Source organism: Lynx rufus, unplaced genomic scaffold, assembly GCF_022079265.1.
Source record: "Lynx rufus isolate CCGP_SWC_20201006 ecotype Redwood Valley unplaced genomic scaffold, mLynRuf1.p SCAF_15, whole genome shotgun sequence".
In the NCBI taxonomy this organism is placed as follows: domain Eukaryota; kingdom Metazoa; phylum Chordata; class Mammalia; order Carnivora; family Felidae; genus Lynx; species Lynx rufus.
The window spans coordinates 20,928,268-20,945,933 of NW_025814829.1; the positions used below are offsets into that span (position 1 = coordinate 20,928,268).

The window sequence follows — 17,666 nt, forward strand, 5'->3', positions numbered from 1 at the left end:
GGTGAAGCAAATGTGGCAAAACGTTAACAATTACTAAGAGGTAGGCATCATACTAATCTATTTTCAGTATATTTGAAATTTTTCACAATGAAAAATTAACATACTAATAACATTCTGTGTGACAGGAATCCCTCTCGATCATGCCAACACAGCATTTCATTTCCACCTCGATCCTCGTTTTCCCATCATTTGCCCCCTTGAGCTCAAAGCTGTGACACACACTGAAGAAATATGATGTGACATACCTGTAGTGGCAGTGGCTAAAGTGACAAGATTCTTTCTTAGCATATCATAGAGAGGGCTGTCAGAGAGACAAAAAAAAAAAAAAAATTAATAACCCCATGGTTTTCCAATTTAGATGTTATGTGTCTATCTGATATGTGATCTTCCAACTTTCTCTGTAACACACAAAAAGGCAGATATTTTTTCCCCCCAGGATAGATTTGTTTGTAATCATTTAAAAGTCAAGAATGTTAATGCCCAAGCTCTTTTGTTACTTTGCCCTCATTAAAAAACTAATTAATTTACATTTTATTTAATTAGCTAACAGCCCAAGATTTCCTTTAGAGACCATTCCTTCCTTCTAGAAATTTTTACAATTTTAATTGGGGAAGGGGTGGAAGGGAGTCTTACCAATATAAGACAAAATGAGCTCAGAAGAAACAGTGATCACAAAGCTATCCAAAGAGAACAACTGGCTTCCCAATTACCTATTAGCTTTTGACTCTGTAACAACCATTTACACCCCATGCAGCTGGAGAAAGTCACACAACAGGTCAGAGGACCTCTACCGAGATTCTTGAGGCCCATCATCAACGTCGAGCTGCCCGGCAACACTGCATTTCCCTCACCAGCTCACTTTCCTCTCTCTACAATGGCTTCACAGAATCCTAACCTAGCCACGTGAAGCTCCTCCCACCCAGGCCTTTGCACACGACGTGCAATCTGACAGAAGCTCTCCTTCAACACTCTCCTTCAGGCCCCTCACTCCTTAGTTCTCTTTCAGCTCTCAGTTCAAACCACTTCCTCAAGGAGCATTCCCTTGACTCCTAAGACCCTGAATCCCACCCCCAACACAGCTGCATGTACCTCTTTTCTGTAACACTTACCCACGGTATAATTTTACCTTGTGCTGGTGTGATTGTCTGATTAAGATGGGGAAGCGCATCTACTGTCTAACTACCCTTTAAGTGCCATAGAATCTGAGACTGCGTGCTCACTGACTTGTTCTCAGTGCTTCACAGGCTACCTGACATACACAGACCCTTAAATATTGGTTGACTAAAAAAAAAAAAGATAACCATTAATAACCTATGGAGACTGAGTGGTTAGACAGAAGCCCCCAAAAAGATAAACCAACCTTCGCTCTCCCTACCTCGGATCTTTCACGGAGAAGCTCTGACGTCCTAGCAGTTCTCCCAGAAGATCTCCACCACAATACACCATATGCTGCTCCTGCTGGTCATAAAGCTGCTTCACCATTATGTACTGGCCTAGATAGTGCATGACCTACATGGTGATAAAAAAGCACGAAGAAGTCTGTGCAGCTGCTCCAAAAGACACAAATTCATTATGAGAAGATAGTTTGCTAGAGAAAGAGGAAACATTTATGAACATGACTGTCATGCTCGAGAAAGGAGTCCTACAACAAGAGAGCTGTCCTCAACCACCAGGCTCATCCACTTATTCTCATGCTGGACGTTAACAGACTTACTTTTTTTTAAGTTTATTTACTTTTGAGAGAGACAGAACATTAGGGAGAGAGAGAATCCCAAGCAGGCTCCATGCTGTCAGTTCCACAGAACCCCAACAAGGGCTCGATCTCACAAACTGAACTGTGAGATCACGACCTGAGCTGAAATCCAGAGTCAGACGCTTAACTGACTGAGCCACCCAGGTGCTCCCAAACTCTTACTTTTTAGAAATGTAGGGTTTGACAATGATAAAAAGTGAATTTTCCTAGTATTTCCTTAAAATTTTTTTCTTTTCATTTTGAGAGAGAGAGAGAGAGAGAGAGAGAGAGAGAGAATCCCAAGCAGGCTCCACACCAGCAGTGTGGAGTCCGATGGGGGACCCAAACTCATGAACTTGAGATCATGACCTGAGCCAAAACCAAGAGCTGGACACCCAACTGACCGAGTCACCCAGGCACCCCATCCCCTTAAAAATTTTTTCACCAATCCAGATAAAGACGTCTGTTCTATCATTAGAAGTAATAAACATTAAATGTGCCTGAGTCATAAAAGTATTTTCCAAGTCCAGAGACCCATAACTACAAGAGGTTTTTGATGCATGTTCACTTGTTTTTGGCAAATGAAGTACAAGGGTTAATAAGCCATAAGTGCATAAAACATAAAATCTAGTGTTTATCAATAAAAGTTTAGCCTATCTGGCTTTTTTCAAAGTTCACAACAATGGAAGGAACTCAGACAAGTTCACGATTCAAAATTTTTAAGTTATCTATTTTTTTCATAATGTTTCCTCTAGGTAAATTTTTTTAAACTGCTTAATTAAATTCCCTTAATGACAATAAGAATTTGTTATCACAAACAGGCCAAAGCAGCTATTTTTATTTTTAGGCCCCAACTTCTCAGGAATTATTAGGTATCTTCACAGAAGATTTTTCCAACCCTGTTCCCACTATTGGTACAAAAATGTTCCCAGGTTCCCCTCCATCCCAAGCAACATTCTGTCCCAGTGTTAATGGTGCTGTCATACCTAACCAAATATCTAGGGGGAAATAAGATGGGGAAGAGCACCTACTGGAAGAAAAAGGAGAAAATTTTATATTTAGCCTGTCCAACTTGTAAAAAAGAAATCCACTGTAAGTATGCAAAATAAGATCTTCTACAACACTACTCTACATGAGTACGTAATTAAATGTTTGCAGCTCCCGCCGCACCACCGCCACCTCCAGCTCCCGGGCCCCAGCTGAAGAAGGAGGGGGGGTAAGTAAGAAATTCGCTATATCATGGCTTGCCTAAAGCAGACTGCTCCCAAATCGACGGGTGGTATAGCACCGAGGAAGCCACTGACTACAAAAGCCCCTGGTGAGAGCGCGCCCACTACTGGAGGAGTGAAGAAACCTCACCATTACAGCTCTGCTACTGTGGCGCTCCGTGAAACTCCACAGAACTTGTGATTTGCAAACTTCCTTTCCGGCATCTGGTGTGAGAAACTGCTCAGGACTTCAAAACAGATCTGTGTTTCCAGCGTGCAGTTATGGGTGCTTTGCAGGAGGCAAGTGAGTGAAGCCTATCGGTGGGCCTTTTTGCGAGACCAGTGCTCTAACCCCTGAGCTACAGAGCCTCGGTGGGCCTTTTTGAAGACCAACCTGTGTGCTGTCCATGCCAAACATGTAACAATTATGCCAAAAGACATCCAGCTAGCACACCACACACATGGAGAATGTGCTTAAGAATCCACTATGATGGAAACTATTTCATTCTTTAAAAAAACTATTTTTTTTCCATGGGGTCAAAAGGTACCTAAGTATATGATTGTGAGTGGAAAAACAGGGTACAGAAATTGGGTATTGGCAGCTTTTCCATTTTCATTTGTGTGCGAATTTTTTTTTTAATTTTTTTTTTTAACATTTATTTATTTTTGAGACAGAGAGAGACAGAGCATGAACAGGGGAGGGGCAGAGAGAGAGGGAGACACAGAATCTGAAACGGGCTCCAGGCTCTGAGCAGTCAGCACAGAGCCCGACGTGGGGCTCGAACCCACGGACAGTGAGATCGCGACCTGAGCCAAAGTCGGACGCCCAACCGACTGAGCCACCCAGGCGCCCCTTGTGTGCGAATTTTTAATACAAATGTGGGACCCAAAGCATTAATGCAAGTCAAAATGTTTTAGTGAACACGTCTTAGCAGTTCAACTTCACAATAATTATAAATAAACCTGTTACATTTTTCTGGACAATGCCAGCATGTGGATTTTTTTTTTTTTTAACAAGTAAATTTCTGGGGCACACCTGGACAGTTCAGGTTATGCATCCGACTCTTGATTTTGGCTCAGGTCATGATCTCATGACGTGTGACTTCAAGCCCTGTATCAGGCTCCATGCCATCAATGTGGAGCCTACTAGGAATTGTCTCTCTGCCCCTCCCCCACTCACGATCTCTTTCTCTTTCTCAAAATAAACATTTCTTTAAAATAAAATAAAAATTAGGGGCGCCTGGGTGGCTCAGTCGGTTAAGCGTCCGACCTTGGCTCAGGTCATGAGCTCGCAGTCCCTGAGTTCGAGCCCCGTGTCGGGCTCTGTGCTGACAGCTCAGAGTCTGGAGCCCGTTTCAGATTCTGTGTCTTCCTCTCTCTCTGACGCTCCCTTGTTCATGCTCTGTCTCTGTCTCAAAAATAAATAAACATTAAAAAAATTTAAAAATAAATAAATAAAAATAATAAAATAAAAATTAAAAATAAATGTGTACATGATTACTACTCTCACTATACCATATTGCCTCAATGCACACATACTGAGAACCAATACTTAAACATAAAAAATTAGAGGGGCGCCTGGGTGGCTCAGTTGATAAATCATCTCACTTCAGCTCAGCTTGTCATGGTTCATGAATTCAAGCCCCACATGGAGCTCTTCACTGACAGTGAGAAGCCTGCTTAGGATTCTCCCTCTCTCTCTACTCCTCCCAATCCTCAAAATAAATAAATAAACTTTAAAATAATAACATTAAAATTAAAAAAAAAAATTGGTGGGGGCACCTGCATGGCTCAATCGGTTGAGCATCCAACTCTTAATTTTGGCTCAGGTCATGATCCCAAGGTAGTAGGACTGAGCCCCATGTGGGGCTCCACCCTGAGCGTGCAGCCTGCTTAAGATTCTCTCTCTCTCTCCCTCTGCCCCTCTTCCCGCTCATGCTCTCTCTAAAAAGTATAATAAATAATAAAATAAAAAATTAAGAAATTCTTTATGCACCAGAGAGGATCAAGATTCGTAATAGAGAGCTTCATGTAAACTGACTCTGTCCAACTTTCCCCAGTAAAACATTCTCTGACCAATATGTACTTAATTTATTCTTAACCCAGGCAAATTCTGCCATGTTATTAAAGGAGATAGCATAATTTATTATAACTTTATTGATATAAAAATCCATACTTCAGTAATAGTTTGGAAAAAAAAAACTTAGAGAACTCTACAGATACAATTTAAGATGATGCACTTAAATTTAAAATGATAAAGGAAATGTAGGTATTGTAGAAAAAAAATGCTTCTAATTTATTTCCTTGAAAGATCGAACAGCTCAGGAAATATGAGTATTCTAGAAAAAAAAAAATGCTTCCAATTTGTTTCCTTGAAAGATCCAACAACTCAGGAGGGGTGCCTGGGTGGCTCAGTCAGCTGCGTGTCCAACTATGGCTCAGGTCAAGATCTCACAGCTCATGAGTTTGAGCCCCAAGTCAGGCTCTGTGCTGACAGCTCAGAGCTTAAAGCCTGCTTCGGATTCTTGTGTTTCCCTCTCTCTCTCTCTCTCTCTTTCTCTCTCTCTCTCTGCCCCTCCCCCGCCCACACTCTCTCTCAAAACTAAATAAACATTAAAAAATTTAAAAAAAAAAAAAAAGAGGGGCGCCTGGGTGGCGCAGTCGGTTAAGCGTCCGACTTCAGCCAGGTCACGATCTCGCGCTCCGTGAGTTCGAGCCCCGCGTCAGGCTCTGGGCTGATGGCTCGGAGCCTGGAGCCTGTTTCCGATGCTGTGTCTCCCTCTCTCTCTGCCCCTCCCCCGTTCATGCTCTGTCTCTCTCTGTCCCAAAAATAAATAAAAAACGTTGAAAAAAAAAATTAAAAAAAAAAAATAAAATAAAATAAAAAAATAAAAAAAAAAAGAAAACTGTAATAGCTCAGGAATGCAGTGTTGCTAGTAGGTCTTAAGCTTTTCAAAAAAGTCAAAAAAAAGCTTGATAGTTTTGTTTCCTCCAATTAGAAAAGGTTAGATTTTTACCCTACTAAATGTAAGCAGTTCAAAGAGATTAACATTTTAATATTGAGTTTTTCCACTTAAGGAATTCAATTTGTTTTTCTTAAGAAAAAAAAAAAACCTTTAGATGCTAAATAAGTTATTTAAATGCATAAGTGTTTAAAGTAACTCACAGTGCTCAGAAGAGTATCTGACACATTTATAATGGAAAACTACTGCATTTAATTCCTGCCTGTCAGTATATCCTATAAATCATAGACAGTGTCATTTTTTAAATCTTGTACACGCTTTGCATTTTAACTCTGAGATCAATGAATTCATGGTTAATTTTAGGTTTGGCTGACAACACACTTCAAAAGGAAATTTAGGGGCGCCTGGGTGGCACAGTCAGTTGAGCGTCCGACTTCAGCCAGGTCACGATCTCGCGGTCCGTGAGTTCGAGCCCCGCGTCAGGCTCTGGGCTGATGGCTCAGAGCCTGGAGCCTGTTTCCGATTCTGTGTCTCCCTCTCTCTCTGCCCCTCCCCCGTTCATGCTCTGTCTCTCTCTGTCCCAAAAATAAATAAAAAACGTTGAAAAAAATTTTTTTTCAAAAGGAAATTTAAAGGAAATAATGAAATTCAATTTAGCTCGATGATCTTTAATATAAAGAAAAAGTTGCCTCTCTAGCACCTCAGAAGTAGAATTTGCTTTCTTAGGCCTGATTTCAGAACTATATATTCGTCAGCTTCTACTTCTTAGCTGTTCTTACAACTGAGAATTTTCTTTGATGGCTTACCTCTTTAACAGTGAACATTTCACCTTGTGCACCTGCTGCCTGCAAAATCTTCAAAAGTGGCAGTTTTGGTCGTACCTGACAGAAACAAAATAAACCTGCTATTTACATTTCAATTAAATTGGTTTCTGAAACCCTAAGGAATAAGAGAACCTCCTTAAATATTTTTTTGTTTGTTTACAAACTCTGGTAGAAATACTTATCATCTAATCACATACAACCTTCCAATATATAAAGTAACTGCAGCTAATCAGACTACTACTTGTTACCTTCCTGAAAAATCACATTTTCAAAAGACAGGACATTCACACCTACTAGCACAGCCATAAGAAAAAGAAAAAAGGGAAAAAACCGCCTTCCACATTGGCAAGGATGTGGAAAAACTGGAACCACTGTGCACCTGCTGGTGAGAATGTAAAATGGCTCAGCTGCTGTGGAAAACAGTCTGGCAGGTCCTCAAAAAATGAAACGCTGAATTACCATATGACCCAGCAGTTCCACTGCTACACACGAACCCAGAACTGAGAGCAAGACTCAAACAAGTATTTGCACACCAGTGTTCACAGGTGAACAGATAGGACAGGTGAACAGACAAACAAGATGTGGTATACACATATAAGGGACAGTGACTCTGACATCCCTTGACTGACTGCAGAGTCTATCTTCAGCCACACAATTTTATTTTAAAACTTTTATGGTCAAATTTGTCTCTCTCGTCCTCTCACCACCTCTTTGGTTTTGTTTTACTGAAGGTCTCCGTCATCCTAAAGTTTCACACGCATTTCCTAAATTTTCTTCCAATATTATTTTACTTTTTACGTTTAATTTTTATCTATCTGGGATTTGTTTTTGCACAAAGTTTGAGGTCTTCATTTGTTTCCTTCCAGAGATGGACAATTACATTGAAACCATTTACTACATAAGCCACATCTTCCCCCATCAAACCCAAATTCCACCTTTATCATGTACTGAGGTACATAATACTACATATTGTGCAATATTTATGAAAATAAAACACAAAATTAAGTCTTTTTATATGTTAGAGGAAAAGATCTGGAACAAGACACACCGAAGTGTTATCTCAGAGGGAAGGGACTTTGGGGGAAGAAGGGATGACATGGTCAAGGAGTCCCTACAGATAAATACTTTATAGATAAATACATTAGAAAACTGAATATTTTATAAGAATACATTTGCAATATTTTAGTTGCAATTTAAAATTGATTTTTAAAGAAAACAGACCGGTTAAAATGAAGTGAGAGAAACAGAAACCAAACATATATCCTGGCCCCAAATTCTCCACTGGCCACCCGTACCGTAAAACACAGTAATTTTCAAAAGGTACCATATTTTGAACAATCTGTAACCTCTATACATTTACTTAATCAATAATCAATTCGAATTTTGAACACTGATACCATTCACTAGTTTCCCTAATAAGACATTTTAAAAAATAACCCTTTCTGCTCTACATAAAATCCTTCAGTCAGTAAAGTCACCTACATGCCCCAATTCAGATTTTTGAAAACTAGAAATGGCTTAAATATGATTTACCTGATTGGTTTGTTCTGCAGAGATCCTGCAAGCACTGTCAGAAGTTGAACACTGGGCAGAGGTGGAAAATGATGTCATTTTGGCAGTGAAGAAATTGCAGTGTGTTGATAAATCTAAAAGGGGAAAAAAAAAACATGATGAAACCTCTTCTAAAGGAGAAAATTTTCTCTTTTAAGATTTACAAAATAGCAGCCAGCAGAAGGAAAAAGACACGTGTATCAGAGCGCCCTACAGAAATGCAATATATCCATAATGAGGTTCTTGATACCCTTCTGATCACTTCCTAAGTTCAGATCCTGCAAACAACTGAAGAGTCTAATTAAGAGTAAGAACCATCTATGCTTCCCTCCGGTGAAGCCTGAAACAGGTTTAGGCATGCTCCAACCCCCACAGTGATGATAATGAGTAAACTGTTTTAGCTGAAAGTCAAATTTACAATCATCACCTCCCCAATGCATATCAGAGTTTCAGTAACTCCTCCTCTCTTTGGACAGTGCTCAAGAGCACCCCCTGGAAGACAACAGTTGTGGAGCTGGGGGAATTACCAAGATTAAGTAATAGATTTAAGATGCCAAGAGCACATCAAGAAAAACCTTTACAACATGTTGAAACATGTCTTGGCAAGGAACCACAGGACAGTGAGAATCAAAATACTCAGCATCAGTTAAAGCAGCTTTTAACATGTGCCAAACCCAAAGAGCATAGCAACTAAATACCTACAAAATGGGTTAAGCCAAGGTGGACATATATCATCACGGAAAGATACAGCATGAATTGGAGAAAGAGAGAGTAAGGTTTAGTTAAAATTGTCACTTTCTACCATCTCTCCTTAAAAAAAGAAAAAAGAAAAAGCTATAAGGAAAAATAAACTTTTAAACAAACTTGTTTATCTTCAGGTCTTTTTTTAGTAAAAAGGTGATAAACGATCAGTGACATTTATCAGTAACAAGTCACATCAGGGGAAGGGTGAAAGGGGACTGGAAAAAAGGACAAATACTCTGGCTAAAACCAACAAGATTCCTCAATCTTCTGAGAACAAGAACACTTACTAACTGCAATAAAATATGAATTCCTCCCTCCCCCATCTGCTTCCCTTGCAACAGAATGGGAAGTCAGACAGGATAGAAGCATAATTTACAATTTTAAAGCAGCTAGCTTTTAATTAGCATTTCAAACCATATACATAAAACACCAATCCTGATCTCTCCAAAACCTGCCAGTCCTTGTAGCTTTCTCCATTTCAGCAAATGGCAACTCTATCCTTTCAGTTGCTCAGGTCAATGACCTCCAAGCCATCCTTGATTCCTTTTTCTTTCACTCCACACCCAGTTCATAAATAAATTATAAAGCTGTATCTTCAAAATATATCCAAAATCTAACCATTTCTCACCACTTCCATTATCACTGCACTAATCCAAATGACCTACCTCTCAACTGCACTACCCTCCAGTTTTCTTGCTTCCACCCTTGCCCCACTAGCTCCTAATCTCCTCCTTTCGTCTGCTCAAATGTCAGTTTACCAGGGAAGCCTTCCATGACTACCCATTTTTAAAACCACAACTCCCAACCCCCAGTATTCCCTATCTCCTTCCCTGCCTTATTTTTCTTTACTGTCCTGGTCACTATACATTTTAAGCACTTATCATGTAAAACATAAGGAGCAAGTTTTTGTATTTGTTCATTAATAAATCCTTGGTGCCTAAACTGACAATTATACACACTGTAAAGCAACATGATGTATACAGATATCAATAACAGTGTGGAAGGGAGCGTGGGGGCTGGCTCAGTTGGTGGAGCACCCAACTTTTGATCTTGGGGTTTTAAGTTCGAGCCCCATGATGGGTCTACACATAAAACTAAAATCTTAAAAGAAAAAAATAGTAACAATGTGGATGGTCTCCAAAAATGGTCCCCAATAAACCACATCAATCAAAACAATACAGCGGAAGTGAGATAATGTGCCAATTCCAAGCCTCGCAGCTTCATTTTTTGTGCTTTTGGAGGCCTCTAAAATCTGACTCCTCTACTGGAGATCACACAAAAGGACCAAGTGGAGAGTCAATTGTCCATTTGAGCCCAGCCTTCCAGCCATTCCCTCCAAAGCACCACATATCATGGGACATTCCAGCACCAGCTGTCACCTGACTACAGCTGCAGGCAGACAAGTGAAGAACCATTCAACTCAGACCACAGAATAAATAAAATGGCTGTTGTTTTAACTAAGTTGTGGTTTAGATAATCAAAACAAATGGCAGACTCACACAGAGCTTACTCTATACCAGACACATACATTAACCCACTTAATAATCCTCTGACATACACAATATTATTGCCTTTGTTTTACATCTAAGGCAAGAGATAACACAAGATAACACAATTTAGTGAACTACTAGAGTCAAGATTTCAACTCAAAAGAGTTCTGAAGTCCCCACACAGTAATTTTTTGCCCATTAGACCTCAATATACAGAATTTTACAAAATGGATGTTTACGAGTTCTCTATTCCATTTATCAATCTTCTCATCCCTCACATTCCCAATGATCAATCTTTCTAGTGCTTATTTAACACTGTTTTAATTCCTATCTTACAATGAGTCTATCCGGTTAATCAAGTCTTCTCCCTGTTTTTTTCCCACTCCACCTCCTCCCTATTCTTTTTCAGAAGTGACCAGATATTCTTGGCGCTCTACCTTTTTGAGTTTTCAATGTAAATTCTAGTATAGTTAATATACAGTGTTCTATTAGTTTCATGTGTACAATACACTGATTCAACAATTCTATACATTACTCAGTGCTCATCATGGTAAGTGTACTCCTTAATCCCCATCACCTATTTCACCCACCACCCCCCCACCCACCTCTGCTCTGGTAACCATCAGTTTTATAGTTTCTCTACAAGACTCTGTTTCTTAGTCTCTTTTTTTCCCTACGCTTGTTTTGTTTCTCAAATTCCACATTGGTGAAAGCATATGGTATTTGACTTTCTCTGACTTATTTCGCTTAGCATTATACTCTCTAGCTCCATCCATGTTGTTGCAAATAGCAAGATTTCCCTTCTTTATAGCTGAATAACATTCCAATATATTGTGTATAAATACCAATCTTCTTTACCCACTCATCTATTGATGGATACCTGGGCTGCTTCCATAATTTGGCAATTGTAGATAATGCTGCAATAAACATAGGGGAGCATGTATCCCTTTGAATTAATGTTTTTGTATTTCGGGGGTAAACACCCAGTAATGCAATTACTGGATCAGAGGATAATTCTATTTTTAACTTTTTCAGGAACTTCCATTCTCTATGCCACAGTGGCTGCACCAGTTTGCATCCCTGCCCCCTTAACTCTTCCATATTCATATGGAATCATGTACATGTGATTAGTATCAACTTATCAAGTTCCATCAAAATCCCTGTTGGGATTCTGAATGAAACTACATTTAATATACAGATCAAATTGTTTTCCAATCATTAACATCATATATTTCTCTATTAGTTATTTAATTACTTTTAGTAAAATTGTGTTTCCCTTTAAAGATCTAACATATTTGTCGGGGAGCCTGGGTGGCTCAGTCGGTTAAGTGTCCGACTTCGGCTCAGGTCATGATCTCACGGTCCGTGAGTTCAAGCCCCGCGTCGGGCTCTGTGCTGCCAGCTCGGAGCCTGAAGCCTGTTTCAGATTCTGTGTCTCCCTCTCTCTCTGACCCTCCCCCGTTCATGCTCTGTCTCTCCCTGTCTCAAAAATAAATAAACGTTAAAAAAAAATTAAAAAAAAAAAAAAAGATCTAACATATTTGTGTTAGAATTTCTAAAGCAGATTTTGATATTACTGTGATGCTTTCTATTTATGATTTTTAGTAGTTTTTGCATATATACAGAAATACAAATGACTTTCATTAATCTTTTATCCAGTCACTTGGATAAAATTTACATATAAGTTTACATAATTACCTTTCTTTACATAATTTTTTCTAATAATTTGTAGAAGTTTCTGTTTTCTATGTAAATGTTATATCATCTGCAGATAATAAAATCTTATTCCCTCCTTTCCAATTCTTGTGCTCCTAATTTCTTCTGTCTTCTGCTTAGGACTGTCAATACAATGTTAAATACACATTAATGATAATGGGCATCTTTGTCTCGGATTTTATTTTATTTTATTTTTTTTCAACGTTTATTTATTTTTGGGACAGAGAGAGACAGAGCATGAACGGGGGAGGGGCAGAGAGAGAGGCAGACACAGAATCGGAAGCAAGCTCCAGGCTCTGAGCCATCAGCCCAGAGCCTGACGCGGGGCTCGAACTCACGGACCGCGAGATCGTGACCTGGCTGAAGTCGGACGCTTAACCGACTGCGCCACCCAAGCGCCCCTGTCTCGGATTTTAAAGGAAGTGCTTCTAATGTTTCCCTATATCATGTTTGTTTTTTAACAGCTACTCTTTATCAGTTTAGAAGAGTTCCTTTCCTTCCTCATTAACAAAAATATATCACGGAAAAGTGATTTGTAAAATATTGTTTCTGTAGCTATTGAAATGATCATAATTTTTTTTTTCTTTTAATCTATTAATGTGATGACTCTGGAACTTCATTTAGGGACTTTCTAGTATTAAATCCTTAGAGGGTGCCTGGGTGGCTCAGTCGGTTTGCTGCCTGACTTCGGCTCAGGTCATGATCTCACGGTTCATGGAGTTCGAGTCCCACGTCGGGCTCTGCTCTGACAGCTCAGAGCCTGGAGCCTGCTTCACATTCTGTGTCTCCCCATCTCTCTGTCCCCCCACTGCTTGCACTCAGTCTTTCTCTCTCTCAGAAAATAAACATTAAAAAAATTAAAACCAAAGTAAATCCTTACACACCTGAGATAAACCACACTTGGTTTGGGGGTATTATTTTTTTGCACACTATTGGTACACTATTGCATTTTGTACACTACTGCTATTTTGTTTAAGTTGTAAAGTCTATGTTAAGGAGTGAAATGGGTCTGCAATTTTCCAGCCATGTCTTTGTCTAGTTTGGTTATCAGGGCTAGCAGGCCTACTAGAATAAATTGAATAGTCCCTAGTTTTCTATTGCCAGGGAAAAAAACTCCACAAAATTGAGATGGTCTGGTCCTTGAAAGACTGGTAGAATTCACCTTTGAAACATAAAACTCAGTGTTTTCTTTGTGGGAAGATTTTTAATCACTTTATTTTGAGACAGCACATGCACATGCATGAGCCAGGGAAGGGGCAGAGAGGGAGAGACTCTTATGCAGGCTCCATGCTCAGCCCAGAGCCCAATGAGGGACTCGATCCCACGAACCTGGGTTCATGACCTGAGCCGAAATCAAGAGCTGGATGCTCAACAGACTGAGCCACTCAGGCACCCCCAACCATTTTAATAAATATTAGATTTTTCAAGCTTGTTATTTCTTCTTGCATTTGTCTAAGTTTTCAAAATTATTGGCACATAATTGATGGTATTCTCTATCTGTATACAAATGCATCTTCCTTTATATTAATGATATTATATCTTTACTACCTCTTCTACTTTTAAAAATTTATTGTTGGTCATTTCCTGATTTCTTAAGACATTTAGCTTACCCCTTCTCTTATAATTTGAATACTTAAGGCTAAAATTCCTTCCCCCTCCCACCCTAGCACAATTTTTAATTCAGCCCACAGATTTTGCTATATGAAGTTTTCATTATCACTCATGTATATTTTTAAATTTCCATAATTTTATAAATCCATGAGCTTTATAGCTATGCCTATGCAGTGATTTTTCGAAATTTATGTTTTTGAACTCCTAATTTAAAAGCACTGTAGGGCAATATCATCCTCTCTGTAAAACTTATTCTTCGAAAATTTTTTTCTTTTTTAATTTATTTTTGACAGAGACAGAGCACAAGGAGGGGAGAGGCAGGGAAAGAGGGAGACATAGAATCCGAAGCAGCCTCCAGGCTCTGAGCTGTCAGGGCAGAGCCTGACACAGGGCTCAATCTCACAAACTGTGAGATCATGACCTGAGCTGAAGTTAGACACTCAACGGACTAAACCACCCAGGCACCCCAGTTCTTTGAAATTTTTAAGACTTTCACCTGGTCTAGTTGGTGACCATTGTATAAAATATGCTTGCAAAACTCCATGTTCGTTAGGTTAAGCCTGTCGACTTTTTACAATCTTACACATCTAATTTGTCAGCCTGACCTACAATTAAGAGAGATGTAATAAAATCTACTATAATGGTGGATTTGTCCATTTATCCCAGTGTGAGTTCTACCAATTCTGCATCATCTATTTTAAAGACTTTTAATCAGAGGCATGCATGCTTTAAATTGCTGTATATTCTTGGTGAACTGTCATTATATTATTGTCACTATACTGCCATTATATAATGATTATCGTTATGTAGTAATTCTTTCCACCCCAATTAACACACTGTCCTAAAGTATATTTTACCTAACATTAGTAAGGTCATGCCAGCTTCCTTTTAGGTTTCCAGGTATGTATTTTCTCAATCTTTTTCTTTCCATCTTTAAATGCCATTAAACCTTTGGGGTGTCCCTTGTAAAAAGCATGTATCTGGACTTTGGGTCGGGCCGGGAGGGTTAATCCACCTTGTCAGTTTTTACCTTTAACTAGTAAATTTAGTCCATTCACTGTAATTAATATATATATGGATCTGTTCCTACCACCTTGACTTAGCATTCGTTTGGTCTACTCTTCCTATGCTTCTTTCTAATATGTTACCTTTCTTAAAAATTCTCTCTCCATCTCCCTGCTAGTAAGACAAGAACTTTAGCATGATACCATCTGGACTTTAAATTCTGGAATAGATGTATTTTTCTCTTCTTTTTTTGCCTTAGCCCTTACAATAAATATCAAAGAACTATAATCACCTTTACTTCATATATCTTCTTGTAACATTTCTCAGATTTGAATCTCTCAGTACTTCATCCAGAACTATGTTCAATATGGGTCTTTGTATGGCAAGGCTTCCAAGACTTCATACACCTGAGAATATTTTTATCATTCCCCTCCTATTTAAATGAATGTGGTTGGGTATAAGATTCTAAGTTCTCTCGGGGCGCCTGGGTGGCTCAGTCGGTTGAGTGTCCAACTTCAGTTCAGGTCATGATCTCACGGTTCGTGAGTTTGAACCCCACATTGGGCTCTGTGCTGACAGCTTGGAACCTGAAGCCTGCTTCCAACTGTGTGTCTCCCTCTCTCTCGGTCCCTCTCCCCATCATGCTCTGTCTTTCTCTCAAAAATAAATAAACGCTAAAAAAATTTGAAAAAAAAAAGATTCTAAGTTTCTCTTTAAAACTCCGCAAACTTTTTTGTTTTCCTGTATTTAGTAATGCTGTTCAAAACTGGTTTCAATTCTTGTTCCTTGTAGTAATCTGTTCTTTCTCTCTGAGGCTTCTTTTGCTTTGTTACTTCTAAATTTCATTACAATGATACTAGAAGCAAATTTTTCCTGATCTCTCATCTTCAGCCTTCTAAGGAAACTTTCCCTCTGAGGATTCATCTTTTTGTTTTGAATTCTAAAAGAAAACTATTTTTCCCACTATTTCTTCAAGGATGTCCTCCCTTTCCATTTTTTTTTTTTTTAAGTAGGCTCCATGCCCAACGTGGGGCTTGAACTCATGACCCCCAGATCTACAGTCAAATGCTCCTCCAACTGAGCCAAGCCAGGTGCCCCTTCCTTTTCATTTTTATTTAAGATTCCTACTATTTAGGGGCACCTGGCTGGTTCGGTTGGTGGAGCATGCAACTCCTGATATCAGGGTTGTAAATTTGAGCCGCATGTTGGATGTATTACTTAAAAATAAAATCTTTAAGGGCGCCTGGGTGGCTCAGTCACTTAAGCGTCCGACTTCTGTTCAGGTCATGATCGCGTGGTCCCTGAGCTCCAGCCCCACATCGGCTCTGTGCTAACAGCTCAGAGCCTGGAGCCTGCTTCAGATTCTCTGTCTCTCTCTCTCTGCCCCTCCCCCACTCACTCACTCTTTCTCTCTCAAAAATAAACATTAAAAAAATTTTTTAATAAAAAAATAAAATCTTTAAAAAATTAGGGGGTGCCTGGGTGGCTCACTCGGTTAAGCGTCCGACTTCGGCTCAGGTCATGATCTCGCGGTCCGTGGGTTCAAGCCCCGCGCCGGGCTCTGTGCTGACAGCTCAGAGCCTGGAGCCTGTTGCAGATTCTGTGTCTCCCTCTTTCTCTGACCCTCCCCTGTTCATGCTCTCTGTCTCAAAAATAAATAAATGTTGGGGCGCCTGGGTGGCGCAGTCGGTTAAGCGACCGACTTCAGCTCAGGTCACGATCTCGCGGTTCATGAGTTCGAGCCCCGCGTCAGGCTCTGGGCTGATGGCTCAGAGCCTGGAGCCTGTTTCCGATTCTGTGTCTCCCTCTCTCTCTGCCACTCCCCCGTTCATGCTCTGTCTCTCTCTGTCCCAAAAATAAACGTTGAAAAAAAAAATTTTTTTTTAAATAAATAAATAAATGTTAAAAAAATTAAAAAAAAATCTTTAAAAAACTAAAAAAATAAAAATTTTTTAAAAATCTCTATTATTTAGATGTGAGTACCTCTACATCTACTTTCCTTACCTTTTAGTTTTTCTTTTATATTTTCTTTTTTGTCCTTTCCTTCTTTTGTTCTGGAAGATTTTCTCAACCTGGAGTTGTAATTCATTAACTGTATCCATTCTGTTATTTGAACCACTGCATTTTTCAACTCTACTATTTCCCCTTGCTTCTCTCAGTCCCTGCTTATTCATGTTTCTTTTTTTTTTTTTTTTAATTTTTTTTTTTTCAACGTTTATTTATTTTTGGGACAGAGAGAGACAGAGAGAGACAGAGCATGAACGGGGGAGGGGCAGAGAGAGAGGGAGACACAGAATCGGAAACAGGCTCCAGGCTCTGAGCCATCAGCCCAGAGCCTGACGCGGGGCTCGAACTCACGGACCGCGAGATCGTGACCTGGCTGAAGTCGGACGCTTAACCGACTGCGCCACCCAGGCGCCCCTGCTTATTCATGTTTCAAGTTAAGATCTTCCCTATTTCTTTTAGAATAATTACCAGTCTAGCTTTAAACTCTTGGTCCATCTGTTCTATTGCTTGTTCCAATGAAACTTATACATTATTCTCTTGAAATACCTGTGCTTTTCAACTGTCTTTGTTTATTTTTCCCTAGAGGATAGCAGATACCCTGACAGGCAAAGAATATGGGGCAAGGCCAGATTCCAGCCCACAAGGGCTGCAGTAAGCTGGAGTAAGGTAGAAAATAAGTACTAGGGGTGTCTGCCTGGCTCAGTTGGTAGAGCGTGCAGCTCTTGATATGGGAGTTATAAATTTGAGCCCCACGTTGGGTATACAGATAACTTAAAAATAAAACCTTTAAAAGAAGAAGAACTACTACTAAAGTA

The 17,666-nt window shown here is 39.6% G+C and overlaps 1 protein-coding gene across 4 annotated transcripts in view; it reads right to left on the minus strand.

Moving 5' to 3' along the window:
- Positions 1-17,666, minus strand: part of MDM4 (MDM4 regulator of p53) — a 38,069-nt gene that overhangs the window by 14,311 nt on the left and 6,092 nt on the right. For all 4 annotated transcript variants that reach the window (XR_006961556.1, XM_047076633.1, XM_047076635.1 and 1 more), the window contains exons 2-5: positions 8,261-8,373; positions 6,710-6,784; positions 1,376-1,509; positions 246-301 (exon numbers count right to left, since the gene is read on the minus strand). Coding sequence is in view for 3 of the 4 variants with exons in the window: in XM_047076633.1 (XP_046932589.1) it covers positions 246-301; positions 1,376-1,509; positions 6,710-6,784; positions 8,261-8,338 (343 nt within the window). In the remaining variant the exon portion in view is untranslated. The remainder of the gene's footprint in view (positions 1-245; positions 302-1,375; positions 1,510-6,709; positions 6,785-8,260; positions 8,374-17,666) is intronic.